The sequence below is a fragment of the Kryptolebias marmoratus genome, linkage group LG5 (assembly GCF_001649575.2).
Source record: "Kryptolebias marmoratus isolate JLee-2015 linkage group LG5, ASM164957v2, whole genome shotgun sequence".
Classification (NCBI taxonomy): Eukaryota; Metazoa; Chordata; class Actinopteri; order Cyprinodontiformes; family Rivulidae; genus Kryptolebias; species Kryptolebias marmoratus.
The window spans coordinates 5,022,686-5,040,077 of record NC_051434.1 but is presented as its reverse complement, the minus strand read 5'-3'; the positions used below and the strand labels follow the sequence as shown (position 1 = coordinate 5,040,077).

At 37.1% G+C, this 17,392-nt stretch overlaps 3 protein-coding genes across 4 annotated transcripts in view; all 3 read right to left on the bottom strand.

The window, feature by feature from the left end:
- Positions 1-1,745: 1,745 nt before the first annotated feature.
- Positions 1,746-7,073, bottom strand: LOC108243880 (toll-like receptor 13). The gene is made up of 4 exons (XM_017429605.3): positions 6,999-7,073; positions 3,074-5,612; positions 2,749-2,866; positions 1,746-2,437 (listed from the first exon to the last, which is right to left on the bottom strand). Exons 2-4 carry the CDS (start codon positions 5,565-5,567, stop codon positions 2,203-2,205), a joined length of 2,847 nt encoding a protein of 948 aa, XP_017285094.1. The 5' UTR covers positions 5,568-5,612; positions 6,999-7,073; the 3' UTR covers positions 1,746-2,202.
- Positions 7,074-10,524: 3,451 nt separating this feature from the next.
- On the bottom strand, positions 10,525-14,862 carry LOC108243879 (toll-like receptor 13). Its single transcript, XM_017429604.3, has 4 exons — positions 14,787-14,862; positions 12,171-14,690; positions 11,846-11,963; positions 10,525-11,534 (listed from the first exon to the last, which is right to left on the bottom strand). Exons 2-4 carry the CDS (start codon positions 14,659-14,661, stop codon positions 11,294-11,296), a joined length of 2,850 nt encoding a protein of 949 aa, XP_017285093.1. The 5' UTR covers positions 14,662-14,690; positions 14,787-14,862; the 3' UTR covers positions 10,525-11,293.
- A 1,579-nt stretch (positions 14,863-16,441) lies between these two features.
- LOC108243930 (toll-like receptor 13) overlaps positions 16,442-17,392 on the bottom strand; it is a 5,007-nt gene continuing 4,056 nt past the window's right edge. For both annotated transcript variants that reach the window (XM_017429689.3, XM_037975904.1), the window contains one exon: positions 16,442-17,384. In XM_017429689.3, the coding sequence (XP_017285178.1) occupies positions 17,144-17,384 (241 nt within the window). In that variant the 3' untranslated portion in view covers positions 16,442-17,143. The remainder of the gene's footprint in view (positions 17,385-17,392) is intronic.

Sequence of the window (17,392 nt, the reverse complement as noted above, 5' to 3'; positions counted from 1 at the left end):
TGCTTATGGCTAAATTAGGGTTAGAGTGCGGGTTTTTGATGTTTGTCTCTTTCTTACTGTTTATTCATTGTCACATGCTGTTTTTATTTTGTTTCTTAATTATGTAAAGCACCTTGAAATGCCTTGCTGCTGAAATGTGCTATACAAATAAAATTTGATTGATTGATTGATTGATTGATTGCTGAATGCAGGCTGTGTCTTCCTCTGAGGTGATGAAATCCAGGTAAGTCATAAGAATAGCTATAGAACTAACTTCCCTACAGGACTGTAGTTCAGATGTCTGTTAACTCAGGAGGGATTGGTTACTCTGTGCTGTTGTAAATCTTTGTCATACACAGAAGCTGTTGATGTTGGGTTCTGCATGTCATGGAAACTACTGGAACATTCAGAAAATAGGTCATGAGGTCCTGATGCTGAACTTGTGAAGTTACATCATAGCTGTGAAGTTTCCTTTGGTTCCTCTACCTGCCCTGTATCCACCTCTGGATGCTTCCTCTGAGCCTGTTTCCTGTTGAGGAAAGCTTTAACCTGCCCCTCCTCTGTTTCAGGTCCTCCATCTGTTGTCATCCCTCAGTGTGACCTGGAGAAGAAAAGGAGCCATTATCACCTTATAGAGACATTGCTCACTGTGGGGAATCAGTCTGGAATAAAAGCTGCAGGTAATCCTCTGAGACCCAGAGGCTCCTCAGACTGTCTAACAGAACTAAACTAATGGAAACACCTTGAACCAAGGAGAAAGTTTCCAACAGAACCACTTTCTTACCATCGATGCTCACAAAGAAGTGAAATAAGCCACACCTGGTAGCTTCCCCCCTCCCAGGAGACGGGACTTCATGGAGTAATCTGTTTAAAACAAGCTGCCAAGTTCTACAAGTTACTTAAAGAAAGTGAATGTCTTTAAAAAAGGGTAAAGGACAATAAAAATGGCAACAATTACTCTGAAAATATGCCTGTGTGACAACATCCTCACACACTGCAGGAGGGGAAGTAAAAACAAAACCTTAGCTATAGCTTGAGTGCATTTAAATGCATATTTTCATCTGCCCTTATGGATGTAATTATTTTACTGTGTGCTGATCAAATGTTAAACAGAAATTATTCTTCTATTTAATTAAAGGCCTAGTATCCTTTGAATGAGTTTTGATAAAGTTCAAAAAATCCTGTCAATCTTATGTAATGAGACGTTTCGCTCAGAGGAAGAGAGGGAATGACTCTCAGCTACAACCACACCAGATTTTAACTCAATAATTGAAAAGGTGACTGAATTATAGTCCTCTTTTTGCATTTTCAAAGGTTAGTGGGCTGTGGAGGCCATCTTAAATTGGGTTATTACCAAAAGTTGACATTTAAATGTAAAAATCGTATAAAAATTGGTGTATTTGAGGAAATATATTTTAAGATATTTACTCTTGTATGAAGCAGAAAATGTTAGCAGGTGCCTTTGAGAATTTACAACCTTTCCATATAAAACCACAACAACAATTAATGAGAGAAGTGCAGCTTTCTTTTTGCCACAAACTGAAAATGATCTTTTCACTGGTAAGGACTGACGGCCTGCTCTGACCTTACAACCTCCTCTCACTTCCTTCATGTTTACTGTTTCCTTCCACGTCCTCCTCCCTCAGAGGGTCCAAGGAACTAAAAGCAGAGCAAAGCTGAACGGAAGTGAAGCTGATTTCACTTCTGCAGAAAAGTTTTGGTAAATCGTTTTCTGTAATGAGCAGAGAAAACTCTTTGCAGGCAAACTGATTTATAGTTTATTCAATATGATCAACACAACAACAATAACTGAAGAAGCTCTTTTAATTAACTCATCGTCTTTGAAGAAATTCATGTTCACCTGCTGAATAGAGGTTAACCAACTGCACCAAATCCATAACCACAAGGATGCAAAACAATCAAAAACCACAAACTAAGGATAAGTACAACAAAAATACTAGACATAAAACATATAAAAGCAAAATGTATTCAAAGACACAGACACAGTTTCACTAAAAGCATGTAAAACAAAACATTCTCACACAGTGACAAACAATAACAACAACCTGACTGGATTGGGGCTTCGTCCACAAAAATGAGAGCGTTGCTTGAAATGAGCTCAGGGGCTCAGTCTTAGAGATAAACAGGTTTACTACAAACCCCAGACCCATGAGTTTAATTCTTCTGATGATTCTCCTCATCCTAACGGCTCTGCTCCATTTCTCAGGGTCCTGCTGGTCCAGTCAGCAGGTCTGTGTCCTCAGTGTCTCCTGTCTGCAGAGCTCTCTGGACATTCTGCCAGAAGACTCCTGGGTGTTGAGCAGCCTGAGGCCAGCTCAGGTAGGTGCGTTTCTTCACCAGCTTCCTCATGCGGTAGTATGGAGACAGATGACGAGAAGGGATGTCCTCCAGAAACAGCAGGATCAACACATCCTTCTGTTCGTCAAACAGACGAAAGCTGCAAGAAGATAAATACAAAAGTGTATTTGCAACAAAGCTTTAATATTCATTGTAATACTCACTGTAACCTACTCAGCTTTTTTGAAATTGCATTTAATTTAATCATTGTGATTTAAGTATACAATTTATTATTTTTCCAAAAAAATCTAGTCAAAATTTCTGCTGCCTCATTCTGCCTACACTACTTAATATGCTACTATGGGAAGCTCATGTCTATAAATAATGATAAAGTTCAGTAGATAATAAATCTATTGAACCTTATGCTTTTCTCTCTCAGAGGAAAAGCTATCATTCAAACGGCGTCCCCACCTGGCCATCTGGATCTCTCTTGAGCACCATTCACTCTGCAGGTAGTGGCGGCTGATCACACAGATGGTCTTCCTGCTGCCATAAATGGCATCAGTGATGTTTTCCATGATGGGTTTACCTGTAGACACAACAGGTGTGATATTAAACGAATTAAAATAAAAATTAGACAGTAAAACTTGAAAGATGAACTAAAAATGAAAACCAAAAAGCTACAGGTGCCTAAAAAATGCTCACTGAAATATTTCTCATTGTTTTGCCAATGCAGCAGCACTTTGTATTATGAGTTAAAGAAGACAGAAGAAAAATGATAACAGAGAGCGTTGACCTGGTTGGAAGTCTCTGTGGTGCAGACAGAGTCTCCAGCCCTGCTCTCCCTCCAGCACTGGAAGCATCTCTCTGTAGACCCAGTCCTCGTCGTGGACGTTGTAGGACACAAAGGCATCAAACTGATGAGGATCTCCCTTCTTCCTCCTCCTGCTGTCGTAGACAAAGGCCAGGAAGAGGTGGAATGTGTAGGCTAGCTGCCACCTCAGGAAGTGGTAGATGAAGGATGTGAGGAGAGTCAGAACAACCAGACAAGTGCTGGAGATGAAGTAAAAGAAGCTGCCATCGTTCCAACAGGACTGGACATCAAAGTCTAGTAAAAGGGTACCTTGTCTGTCCACAGGAAGGAAACATTCATACTGATGAGCGTTTACCACCTGTGTTTGCTTGTTGTTTTTTATCCATTGGATAAAACCTGCATTTGAACATTCACAGCTGAACTGGTTGTTGCTCAGGTCCAAATATGTCAGAGAGGGGAGAAACTGGAACACTGTCTCATTAATCACATTGATTTCATTGTCAGTCAGTTTCAGATATCTGAGTGCATTAAGGTTGGCTTGCAGCAGAAAATCCAAAGACTTGATATTAGACTCTGAAAGATCCAGACTCTGCAGCTTTGGAATAGCTAGAAACATTTCAGGGTCTAAATCTGTCAAATCGGTTTTTGATATTGTCAGACTTTTAAGATGGGGGTAAAAATAAAATGTCCCCCTTCCTGGGGCCTCATTATAGACATTCACAGCTTTAAACATTTCCAAATGTTCCATACCCTCGAGCATTATTTGTGGGATAATATAGGGAAAGCCTTGGCGATCACCTCTACAGATTACTGTTAAAGTTTTCAAAGATTTGAAGTGGATTGAGTCTTCATAATTTGTTCCAGGAGGAACTTTGAAATCATCGTTACAGTACAAGTATATCGTAAGAGTTTCCACGTGTTTTAAACCCCTGAAATTAGGTTCATACTCATGCTCATGTGAGATAAAAACATCTTCTAAATTGTTTGATCCTTGAAAGGTTTTTTGTTTTGCTTGTGCAGTAAAAAATGTTCCAACAATCATATATTTCAAGGACCATAAAGCTTGGAACTCCTCTGTTTCATAATATGCTATGGGGTTGTAGCTTAAGTCCAAGAACTCAAGTTTATGTAGGGCAATTTCAAAGATGTCTTCATAATATTGAATTTGATTGTGACCTAGATCTAAAAATTTCAGATCAGTCAGATGTTCCAAGACACACCTGCTCATGCTAACTATGCGATTACTTTTCAGAGATAGCGTTCTAAGATGTACTGTGTCCTTAAAATCCTCACAGTTCAACTCGAAGACTGAATTGTAATCCATATTCAAAATTTCAAGAGAGGTGAGGCTTCTGATGTCGTATGGAACCTTGATGAGCTTATTGTAACTCACATTCAGGGACTGCAGCTGCTTCATTGACTGTATTGAGCCTTTTGGCAAGTCAGTTACCACACTGCTGGATAGGTCTATCTCTGTGAGCTGAGAACAAGATGCGAGTTTAAAAGTCAAATTATGAATGATGTTGTCAGACAAATCCAGCTTCCGCAGTGTTGGTATTTTGCAGACCGTAGATAAAACTTTTTCAAACCAGTCTTTCAGTAGATTTAGTTTGAGATGCGTCAGTGAGTCCAAACTCTGCAGGATTTTTTGGGTCCCCTTAAAGGAAAGAGCTGAACCAGAAAGATAAACCTGTGTTATGTTCCTTAGTAGGGTTTTGTCCGGTATGTCCCATGTAAAGTCATGACAAAGTATAGACAGTTCCAGTGTTTTGAGGAAAGGAAAGATTGGAGTTGTGATGCTAAACCTTTTGAGTTTATCACTAGAAATATGCAGCTCTTTAAGACTTGAGGAGCGATTCAAATGCAGGTCTTTTGTATCAAAGGTAGAGAAAGAAATGAGTTCAAGTTGAAGAATTTGTAGTTTTGATAGCTGTAAAATAGGCTCAATGTCAGTGACCTGTTGGAGAGCATTGAAACCTAAGTCTAGAGTTTGTAAGCTGATCAGGAAGTGGAAGGCGGATTTAGGAATGAACTGAATATTGTTGTTATTGAGGTCAAGCACGGTGAGGTTGGACAGGCCCTTAAACATGTCACTTGTCAGGTTGGTTAGTCCGTTATTTTTCATGATCAGTGTTTTTAATGAAACTAACCTGAAGAAGGATTCATCCTCTACATAGACAATTTGATTTGATTTTAGATTCAGAATTTTCAGCTTTAACAATCTAGAAAAATCCTCTTTGTTAATTTCCTTAAGCAGATTGTCGTTGAGCTGCACTGAACCGGCATTTTGAGGGATGTCATCAGGGACAGTTGTAAGTTTCCTGTCTGCGCAGTTTAAAGAGACATCAGCAGATAGAATTTCCTGATAATCTATGTTACAGCCCTTTAGAAAATAAGTCAGAGAGTGGGTAAAATGAAGCAGGAAAAGGAAAAGTTTGAAAATGAAGTGAGAAGACAAACTTCCTCTAGCAGCCATGGTTGTTAAGTTATTGTGATGTTGTCATTGTTGTTCAAGGATCATCTGTGAAAGACACACATGGAATATATATTTTAAATAATTTACAAAGATATTAGTTTGATGAAGCTCATGTTTATAAACAGCTATTGTTATCGCTGTTCATATCTAGAACAGCGATAAGAATAGGGTTAGGGTTAGGGTTGATTGACTGTCGCTGGAGTCCAACTTCATGTGGCTGTTGGTCTAAAAGCCCAAATGTTTTGTTGAAAAATGAATAAAACATTTACACAGAGGCATAAAATTACCACAAAGACAAAAACCCAGCAAAAAGATGTAAAACTTGTCAGGATTTGGGGTTATTGTTATTTTTTATGTGTAAGTTTGGGTTTCTTGTTTCTTGTATTTTGTTATTTACTTATCTTTACACTTAGTCTTGTCTTCGTTCAGTTTTTGTTTCTTGTCTTTGCATTCCTGTCATCTTTCACTTCTCCTCAGTTGTAATCACTCACCAGTGCCCACTTCCCCTAATTACCCTCTGTTTTTAAAACCTGGTCATTTCCTCCATTTACTCACTGGTCCATTGTTGATTACACATCCTGCCTGGTTCCTGCCTGGTCATTTTTGTATCACCGTGCATTTTTGTTATGGTTTGATTTTGCTGCCTCGTCAGCCTTTGCTTTCGGTTCTTTTATTTTAAAATATTTTTTTCTTTTTCCTGGAACCACAACAACTCTGCGCATTGAGTTTGCTGCGCTCTCCACCCAACCTAACAAAACTACCATGAAAAGGTGAAAAACATGCATCAAAAAATCTCCAAAACCATTAAAAAATGGGCTAAATGAAGACCAGAACTATGAAATGATATAAATAAATGTGTCCAAGATTAGCCCAAAATGACAAACAAACAAATGTTAAACAACAGAACAATTTTACAAATTAATAGGTAACGTATTATTTAGCATTTATGATGGAATAGAAAAAAGTGTTATCTATATAAGTGATTTTCTGTGTGGCTGACTTCATTTGATCTCTCTTTTGCAAAAAGCATTCACAGCTCTGACAGCCAGGAGGCTAACACTGCTGATTTGGAGATCTGCAGCTATATTTTTATATTTATATATATTCTGTATATTTAATTTTCTCCTGTTTGTGTTTCATTTGTTTGTCACAGCTGGTGCTGGAATGGGGTGATTGTTCATTGTCTTTGATGTAAAATGTTAAAAAATCAATAGAAAGCAGTTTGTCAGAATTGTTCTTAATAAACTGTTTAGTGATAAGCTGTTTTCTTTTCATCAGTAAACTAATATCTTATATAATAATTTACCTAAAGAGAATGACAATAAACACAGCCTAAACTATAAATAAGGTTTCCTGATTTGTATCTTTTTTAAATAAAGTTATATCAAAGTTTTATTCAGTCAGAGACTGATAACTTTTTCTGGTACTCACCGTTGATAATCAGGTCTTCAGGTTGCGTCTGTTTGGGTTAAACAGTGAAATGAAGTGCTTCACGACTTCAACATTTCCCTGAGAGAAACAGAACCAGAGAGCTGAAGCTTCACTTCCTTAATCACCATCAAAAAGAAGATCCATTATTTGTTTGCCTCCACTGTGGTTCTGTACTCAAAGAGTCTTTTTCAGAGCACCGGACCCAGAACTGCTGTGGACTGTTCCTCAGGCTCCAAATTAAAATATAACTTTAAATATTTCAGCTGATTTTATTTACAAGCTTTTCTGTAGCTCAGAGGTTCCGGAGACAAAAGTAAAAGCATCAACAGAAATGTTAAGAAATTGTAAGAATACAGAAACAACTGATTATTTACCAAAATGCTTAGCTTTTAGTTTTAGTCTTTGAGACAGAATTTAATAAAATCAGTAACAAACATAAAAAAGTTTGACATCAGTTTTATATTACATCATTGTAATAAAAAAACAAAATTAATTTGATAGCTCTGCAACATATCAACAGCAGCAATTAGCATAGAAAAAAGGTACAAAAGGTACAATAAGATAAAACTATAAATTTTATATACAGTATAGCACTTAGGTAATATGTGCTATTGGTTGTATTAATGCAGCTTCAGTCAGAAGTTTAAATCATCCCGGGCATCAGTGTTAACATTTGTGTTTTTTATTGATTTTTGAAAAAATAATTTTCGGTAATTTCTTTTGTTCATTTTTATTAGTTTTTTAAAGATGGATTGGTATTTTACAGGTCAAAGTTTCACTCTGTTGACATCATTTTGTCAGTCTACAAGCAGTGACGTTTTCTACAAATTTTCCAACCATCCATCCTCTTTACCCACTTTTTTGTGCACAGTTGTGTGGAAGCTGGTCCCTGTCTCCAGCAGTCATTGAGCAGGAGGCGGGGTAAGTTCAGCACAGGGTCTGAAGGTGAATCATTTTCAGCAGTTTGATGTAATTAACTTTTACAAGTTTTTATGATCAGTAGCAAAGTACCTTCCTCTGTAGGATCTCTATGAATGGCTGGAGGAATATATAAATATAAATATGAAACTTGTGGAAAGTCAAGGCCTCAGTGTTGTCAGTGGTCATCAGGGCTTTTTGACACTCAGACATGTTAAAATTTGAAAATAGCAGCAGGAACCTCTGAGGATCTATATGTTTAATAAAATCGTCATCACATTAGTAAAAAAAACATGATATAAATTCAGTGAGAGAAAAGTGAATTTGTAAATGTCACATACTGAAAATGATCTTTTGCTTGGGGACAAGTGGCAGATGCCTCACACCTCACAACAAAAATATATACGACCATTTTCTCTTCATGTAGTCTTTCCATTTCTGCTTGCCTCAATGTGTTAGAAAAACTGCAAACCAACATAAAAGCAGAACACAAACATGATTTTCAGTTCCACTATGAATAACACTCTATAAAGTATTCAGTGCAATGACCAGAGAAGATAGATAAAGTGAATTGTTTGATAGCACATTCATTTTAGTTTTGTTAAATATGGCTATTGCAACAAGAACAACGATAAGTATTTTTTGCTTTTTAAGTAAGTCGTCTTGTCAGTAATTTGTGAAGTAACATTACAGTTACATTATTGTTAGCATTATTAGCATTAGCATGGCTATTAATGCATGAAGCTGCATAAAGCTTCTAAATTATTTTAGTCTGTGCTTGGCATGTGCATATTTTATGCACCAATCACCATTAAGACATTACACACAAGAGCACAGCTTGATCCTGTCCAGAGTTTATGAAGCTGGTGCACATAAATTGTATGCAAGATTGTAGAAATACATGCAGTGCATGCAGATCATATGGATGTAGAGATAAGTAAAAATAGTAAGTGCATGGGTGCAAAATAGTAATAGTATAAATGCATGTGTATTTAGTCCCTAATGGTTCAAAACATCAGTGGTAATGACATAATACAAAATGACAACAAAGTGGGACTACGATTTGTTACTGTGCATGAAAGTTCCCCTTAATGTCTTCAGTCACTGCTGCTTGATAGTTTTTTTTTTCATTTAAAGTCATTTATTTGTTGCTTCACAGCACTAAACCAAGACTTAGTTCCACGCTGATTTTGTAGGAGAAAAGATTAACAGTAGGTGCACATGCCATAACAATGATGTTAACCTTTTCTTCGACAATTTAAGGAACTTCTAACATTTTATAGTTTCACATCTATTTTTTAAAAAGCTTTACGTGTTATTTGTTCTTAGGAAATGCAGTGCTTGTACCCAACATTGCTATACCTTAAAATGGTTGTTTTTGTGCGTTCCTGTTTGTAACTTCTTAAAGAAACATGGAGATGCAAATCTGAAGATGACATTTTTTTGTTTTGTTTAGACTGTAAATGAGTATCTTTTTTCAGTTTTTTTATCTATTGATGTTTTTTCAGCCTTTTTCACACATGCACTCCTTTCCATTACAGCAACTAAACATCTCTGAGTTAAGTGTGAACTGTTCAACTATGAACACGCATGAAGTGCGAACTGCTGCAGTTATATTAAGAACCTGCTGCGCGGAGTAACGGTGGGTTAATTTAGACCGTTCAGTAGCAGTTCAGCGATGCATACTGAGTACAGTGTTCAAAAAATCTACACAGACTGCATTTTTAAATAAATAATGATGCTGTCCAAAGTTTTCTCATTTGTGTCTCATTGTGTTTTTGTAATCGGTTATTGTTTCTTTTGTCGTCTTGTTTTGTCTTGTCTCTGTGCCTCTGTCATCATTTCACTTCTCCTCAGTCTGTCTCTTGTCTGCCTGCCACGCCCATCTACACCTGCCTCAAGTTTTAGTAATCATTCCACCTGTGCCCACTTTTGCTGATTGCCTCCAGTTCTTAAAACCTGGGCATGTCCTTCACCTGTCGCTGAATTAGATTTTGGTTGTGTTTAGTTTTGCTGCCACGTCAGCTTTTGTTTTGTTCTTTCATTCTTAATAAAACTAGTTCCTGCCATGAGTCTGCACTCTGGCTTCGCCTCCTTCTCTTCCCAACCTGACAACATCAACAAGGAATGTCTAAATCAAGTCACAGGAGAACGTTTACTGCAGAATGTATTAATAATTTCCATTTTCATTAATTTGCCTTGTAAGGTAATTTCTTTTAAAACTTTTAGTAAAGTAATAGATCAGATGTCTTGTCTTTGTACTTTGGGGGACAGTGTTGAGGTTGTTATAGTTTAATAAAAAAACACCAGATGTTAAAATAGGTGAAGTTCTGATAGTCATTCAACCATTTGTCACAAAAGTGATGCTCTAAAGAACTGTCTGTAGAACAATTTGGTGATTACAGTGCAAATAAAGTTGTTTTGGTGTTTTGAGCAGCTTCACTCAATTAGAGAATATAATTCAGGTTTCTCTGTTCAAGAGAGGATAGTACATAAACTTTGAAAAGAAATATTTTGTTAAAAACTGTGCTGATCAAATTTTAATAAAAGCACTTATAAATGTATAAAATAGTCAAAGCACAATGAATAACTCTACAATAGACGTAAATAGTTTGATACTCAATTTATTATTAGTAAGTTATCAGCACACACAATAAAAAAGAACTAACAAGCAACAAATTTAATGAAATTTGAAAATGAAAAGGTAAAGTATACAGTAATCGCTTGAGAATACTAATTCTTAAATGCTGATTGTTCATGCACTTTAATCTTTACTGAAGGCACTTTAACTGGAAATAAAACATATTTTACAGCAAAAAAGTATTAATAAAAGCATTTCAAAACAAAACACACCGATTATTAAACTTTAAGAAACAATACATGTAGTAAACATATAGTAAGCAGAGATGAATACCTAACATAACTCAGAAATGTGAATAGATAATTATTTAAATCAAAAGTTAACTCAGTGGTGAAAAATTTCACCAAATTTAAACAGGGTATGACATTCTGGTTCATCTGCTGTTTAACAAAAAAAAACAAAACAAGCAAAGTATTGTCTAAATCTAATTTTGGTGTTTAAAAGGTAGGACTGAATGAATACAATCAGCTGGTGTAATAACATCAACAAGTTTGAATAAATGGTAAGATTGTTACATTTTCAGACACCATAATAGCATATCTAGAGATGGAACTTATACTTATATTACTGGAGCTAAGATGATAAACTGATGTTAAACAGGTCTAAGTGTGACCCTTGGCATCTTTAATGACTTTCTTTATCCTGTCTTAAAGCACTGAGGTTTACTACAAACCCCAGACCCATGAGTTTAATTCTTCTGATGATTCTCCTCATCCTAACGGCTCTGTTCCATTTCTCAGGGTCCTGCTGGTCCAGTCAGCAGGTCTGTCTCCTCAGTGAGAGCGTCTCCTGTCTGCAGAGCTCTCTGGACATTCTGCCAGAAGACTCCTGGGTGTTGTGCAGCCTGAGGCCAGCTCAGGTAGGTGCGTTTCTTCACCAGCTTCCTCATGCGGTAGTATGGAGACAGATGACGAGAAGGGATGTCCTCCAGAAACAGCAGGATCAACACATCCTTCTGTTCGTCAAACAGACGAAAGCTGCAAGAAGATAAATACAAAAGTGTATTTGCAACAAAGCTTTAATATTCATTGTAATACTCACTGTAACCTACTCAGCTTTTTTGAAATTGCATTTAATTTAATCATTGTGATTTAAGTATACAATTTATTATTTTTCCAAAAAAATCTAGTCAAAATTTCTGCTGCCTCATTCTGCCTACACTACTTAATATGCTACTATGGGAAGCTCATGTCTATAAATAATGATAAAGTTCAGTAGATAATAAATCTATTGAACCTTATGCTTTTCTCTCTCAGAGGAAAAGCTATCATTCAAACGGCGTCCCCACCTGGCCATCTGGATCTCTCTTGAGCACCATTCACTCTGCAGGTAGTGGCGGCTGATCACACAGATGGTCTTCCTGCTGCCATAAATGGCATCAGTGATGTTTTCCATGATGGGTTTACCTGTAGACACAACAGGTGTGATATTAAACGAATTAAAATAAAAATTAGACAGTAAAACTTGAAAGATGAACTAAAAATGAAAACCAAAAAGCTACAGGTGCCTAAAAAATGCTCACTGAAATATTTCTCATTGTTTTGCCAATGCAGCAGCACTTTGTATTATGAGTTAAAGAAGACAGAAGAAAAATGATAACAGAGAGCGTTGACCTGGTTGGAAGTCTCTGTGGTGCAGACAGAGTCTCCAGCCCTGCTCTCCCTCCAGCACTGGAAGCATCTCTCTGTAGACCCAGTCCTCGTCGTGGACGTTGTAGGACACAAAGGCATCAAACTGATGAGGATCTCCCTTCTTCCTCCTCCTGCTGTCGTAGACAAAGGCCAGGAAGAGGTGGAATGTGTAGGCTAGCTGCCACCTCAGGAAGTGGTAGATGAAGGATGTGAGGAGAGTCAGAACAACCAGACAAGTGCTGGAGATGAAGTAAAAGAAGCTGCCATCGTTCCAACAGGACTGGATATTAAAGTCTAGTAACAAGGTTCCTCGTCTGTCTACAGGAAAGGAACATTTATAACGATGAGCGTTTACCACCTGTGTTTGCTTGTTGTTCTTTATCCATTGAATAAATTCTGCGTTTAAGCAATCACAAGTGAATGGGTTAATGCTCAAGTCTAAGTATATCAGAGAGGGGAGAGAACTGAGGACATCATCATTAATCACAGTGATCTCATTGCTTGTTAGTTTCAGATATCTGAGTGCAGTAAGGTTGGCTTGTGCCAGAAAACCCAAAGATTTGAGCTCAGACTTAGAAAGGTCAAGTTTCTGTAAGCTTGGGATCGGTAGAAACAGTTCAGGCTTCAAATCTGACAAATCAGTCCGTGTTAATGTCAGACTCTTAAGCTGGGGGTTGACCTGGAAAGTGTCCACTTCAGGAGCATTAATATAGATATTCACAGCTTTAAAATGTTCCAAATGTTTCATTGCCTGAAGCATTTTCTTTGGAACATTAAGGGGAATGCCAGAGTGATCACTGTTGCAAATGACTGTCAGACTTTTCATAGATTTTAAGTAAACGAAGCCTTCAGCATTTCGAAGCACATTTAAAGTACCACCATATGTGTAGATGGTAAGGTTGGCCAAGTTCTGTAATTCCTTAAAGTTTGGTTCATAGTTAGGAAGTGATACTATAAGATCTTGCAGATCATTTAGTCCTTGAAATGTTTTACCTTTTACCTTTTTAAAATGATCAGATGCAACATTCAGTTGTTTCAGTGACTGTAAACCTTGAAAATCCCCATCTTCCAGTGTTCGTATGAAGTTGTGGCTTAGATCCAAGACCTCAAGTTTCTGAAGGGCAACTTGGAAGGTGTCTCCAAATGTCTGCAGCAGATTGTTACTCACATCTAAAAGTTTTAGATCAGCGAGATGGTCAAAAACACTCTCACACAGTTTGGTAATACGGTTAGTGTTTAAGTAAAGCTCTGTAAGATGTGTTGCGTTCACAAAATCCTCACAGCTCAACTTAGAGATACTATTGTATCCCATATTCAAAATCTGAAGAGAGGTGAGGCTTCTAATGTCGTATGGAACCTTGGTGAGCTGGTTGTGACTCACATTCAGGGATTTTAATTTCTTCATTGATTGTAGTGAGCCTTTTGGCAGCTCATTTATGTAAGTTTCCCTCAGGTCAAGCTTTATAAGCTGAGAACAAGGTGCAAGTTGATGAGTCATTGTGTCAAGGTGGGTCTGAAACAAATCCAGCACTTTTAATGTTGGTATTTTGCAGACTGTAGATAACAGTCCTCTCCTAATCCACCTGTTCAAGAAATTTAGTCTCAGATGTCTCAGTGAGTCAAGACTCTGCAGGATGTTTTGGATTTCTTTAAAGGACAATGCTGACTGTTTAAGATAAAGATGTGTTATGTTTCTCAGTAAAGCTTTGTCAGGTATTTCCCATTTAAGGTTAGGATGTTGTCCACCTGAAAAAAGAGCTATCATTTGAAGGTAAGGAAAGACTGGTGTTGTGATGCTGAAGTGTTTCATCTTAGAACTAGAAATAACCAGCGCTTTAAGGTTTGAGGAGAAATTTAGCAGCAGGTCGTTGGTTTCAAAGGAAGAAAACTGATTACATTCAAGATTAATCCTCTGAAGTTGTGGTAACTGTAGGATGGGCTGAATGTCCCTGATCTGTTTGAGCTTATTGGAACCTAAATCCAGCTCCTGTAAGCTGATCAGGAATCGAAAGGTCGATCTGTGAATGAACCCAATAAAGTTGTTTTTGAGGTCAAGCACAGTGAGGTTGGACAGGCCCTGAAACATGTTGCTTGGCAGGTCATTCAAGCTGTTACACCTCATGATAAGTGTTTTCAGTAGATCCAAGTCAACAAAAGATCCATTGTCCACATAAGCAATTTTGTTTTGTCTCAGATCCAGAAATTTCAACTTTGACATGCCATAAAAGTCATCTTTGCTTATTTTTTCAACCAGATTTTTCTGAAGTTGCAGTGAAACAGTATTTTTCGGGAGATCATGAGGGATAGTCACAAGGTACTGGTGTGCACAGTCCAAAGAAAAATCAGCAGAGGGATTCTCCTGATAAAGTATAGTGCAGTTTTTCAGTGAGTAAGCCGGCAAGGAGTTAATATAAAGTAAGAGAATGAGAAGTCTAAAACTGAAGGATGAAAGCAAAATTCCTATTGCAGCCATGCTTGTTAATGGTGTTCAAGGGTGATCATCTGCAGAACACAAATATAAACAAATAAATACAAATTTAGGCAAATAGATAAAAAGTTAAATTCAGTTATGGAGGAAGAAACGTTTCTGATACTCACAGCTGATGTTCAGGTCTTCATGGTCCCTATACCTGGATTAAGTACTGAATTTATTTCACTTCCCTAATGTTTACCTGAAAATGACTGAGAGCTGCTTCACCTTTTTACATGCCAAAAAAAGGAAGGGGTGTCATTCTAAATCAAATCAATTTTTTCTATAAAGCACCTTTCATACAGTGGATTGTAACACAAAGTGCTTCACAGCAAATAAAACAAAACATAATAATAATAAAAAATAATCTGTTTGCAAAAATATTTGACTATTCTGCGTGGAGTCTGCATGTTCTCCCCGGGCACGAGTGCATAAGATTCCTTTGAGTACCATGATTTCCTCTCACTTTCAAAAAACATGCCTCTTAAGTTACTTGGCTGCCCTAAATTGTCACTAAATATGAGTGTGAGCATGAATGGTTTTTTCATCCTTCTCTATGAGCTCCTGTGTTGGGCTGGTGGTCTGCTCGAGATGCACACCACCACTATCCCAATGCATGCTGGAGATAAACACCAACTCCAAGAGAGGCTACGGATGGATGGATAGATAGATGGAACTGTGGCTCTCTGGCCTGGTTGCTAGTTTATCACAGGGCCGTGCAGAGACAATTGGTACAAGCAACCATACAAGCCCCACTCTTAAGATCAGTTTAGAATCATGACTGAACCTAATATGTGTATTGTTGAATTATGGGCGAAGACTTCCCAGAGAAAAACACACACATGCATGAGGAGAGCATGCAAACGCCTCACAGAAAAGCCATCACAGCTGAGATTCAAACTGGAAACCTTGTTGCTGGGAGGTAAAACAGTGCTAACCACTACGTCGGTATGCAGCTCATTAATAGTGCATCATATTAAAAAGCAGATTGTAGTATCAAGTATAGTTTTATTAACACTGTACATCAAATTGCAAATATCATCTGAATAAAGATTTGAAAATCAGAACAGAAGTACTGACTGAAAAGTGTAGTAAAAACAAAAACATATGATAATTTAAAGTGCACTACAACATTCCCTCTGTGGTTCTCTTTTCATTGTGTTTTTCTTCCTCCTTATCTGAAAATGGTCATCATTGGTATGTGACCATTTTAACTTCCTGTCAAACTTCTTTTGATATCTCAAGTTATAGGTGAGATTTGTTAATCAACCTTCCCACACTCTGCTCTCTATGTATGTTTAAAAAGTTTTTTTTTGCAGCTGAATTCTACATTTGGGCCACTGAAAAGTGGTTTCTGGCCAGAACAACCACAGTTCAGAGAGATGAGGAAGTTATAGTTCCCAAAACTTTTGTGTTGAAATGGTAAACATCAAGATAAAAAATGACAAAGAGACTCTTTGTGTCGCTGTTATTGTAAGATCACCTGCACAATTTTGCAACAATAGCAACAAAAACTGTTTTGTTATCTTGTCATCCAAAAACTTTTGTGATTGACAAGAGACATATCCAAATTGTTTCTGTAACATAACAGTAAGGTTCTTATCAGTTGTGAATTATAAACTAATTAAAATAATTATTACTTATTTCTATTTCAGATATTATATGCAAACATATTTTTTAAAAATAAGTGGAATTACTGAGGTTGTGATATTAGCCTACTTAAATTTGATTTCAGAAAGTAAGTAGCCACTTTTTGTTACAGCAATTTATTTAGAAACAAGAAATGCAAAAATACATTTGTCAGTTTAAAAAAAAATTCTCAGTCTCTCAAGATAATAATTAATAAACAATTTTGAGATGATTTACAATGATTTATCTTTTTTTTTCTGAGGACACTTTATGTGAGTTCAAAGACATCATGTTTTTGAGCCAGTTTAAAATTATTTATATATTACCTTTAAGAACAACTGCTGTTGGCCAAAGTGATATACATACGCACAAAATAAAAAAGACACCAAAAACAAAGCACAGATACGTGTGTATGTACAGTCAAAACACAATGATTATTAATTCTAATGACATATGCAGACAAAAATAAGTAAGGCATTGTTCTGTAAGTTTCAAATAGAATAAAAGAAAACTCAGTGGAAAAAAGTAACCAGCATTTATAGGCCTAGATGGATTTATGATTCTCATAATCCTACTGTCTGAAGATTCATTCTGGGGTACTTTTATTTGACCTTTGTCCCTGGTTCTGTAGGTAAAACAGGCAGACCCATGTGCAGTAAAGTCAGTTTAGGCTAATCTAGTGTATCTTTACATTAAAGCATAAAACTCGATGTCCCTGTTGACTTTATTAAATTGTCTTAAAGCACTGAAGGTTGTTGCAAATTAAAGAACAATGACAGTGATTAGTTTTAGCCATGTAAATATTTACAATTCTTTATGATTCTCTTTTTGGTGACCTTAAGCTCTGCTCCATTTCTCAGGGTCCTGCTGGTCCAGTCAGCAGGTCTGTCTCCTCAGTGAGAGCGTCTCCTGTCTGCAGAGCTCTCTGGACATTCTGCCAGAAGACTCCTGGGTGTTGTGCAGCCTGAGGCCAGCTCAGGTAGGTGCGTTTCTTCACCAGCTTCCTCATGCGGTAGTATGGAGACAGATGACGAGAAGGGATGTCCTCCAGAAACAGCAGGATCAACACATCCTTCTGTTCGTCAAACAGACGAAAGCTGCAAGA

Bases quoted from the DNA above. Each gene is read 5' to 3' on its own strand.
- LOC108243880 (XM_017429605.3), bottom strand. From the start codon at position 5,567: ATGGCTGCTAGAGGAAGTTTGTCTTCTCACTTCATTTTCAAACTTTTC. The intron at 2,867-3,073 runs GTCAACGCTCTC...TTGTGTCTACAG, and splicing joins CCACAGAGACTTCCAACCAG to GTAAACCCATCATGGAAAAC. The intron at 2,438-2,748 runs GTGGGGACGCCG...ATCTTCTTGCAG, and splicing joins AGAGAGATCCAGATGGCCAG to CTTTCGTCTGTTTGACGAAC.
- LOC108243879 (XM_017429604.3), bottom strand. From the start codon at position 14,661: ATGGCTGCAATAGGAATTTTGCTTTCATCCTTCAGTTTTAGACTTCTC. The intron at 11,964-12,170 runs GTCAACGCTCTC...TTGTGTCTACAG, and splicing joins CCACAGAGACTTCCAACCAG to GTAAACCCATCATGGAAAAC. The intron at 11,535-11,845 runs GTGGGGACGCCG...ATCTTCTTGCAG, and splicing joins AGAGAGATCCAGATGGCCAG to CTTTCGTCTGTTTGACGAAC.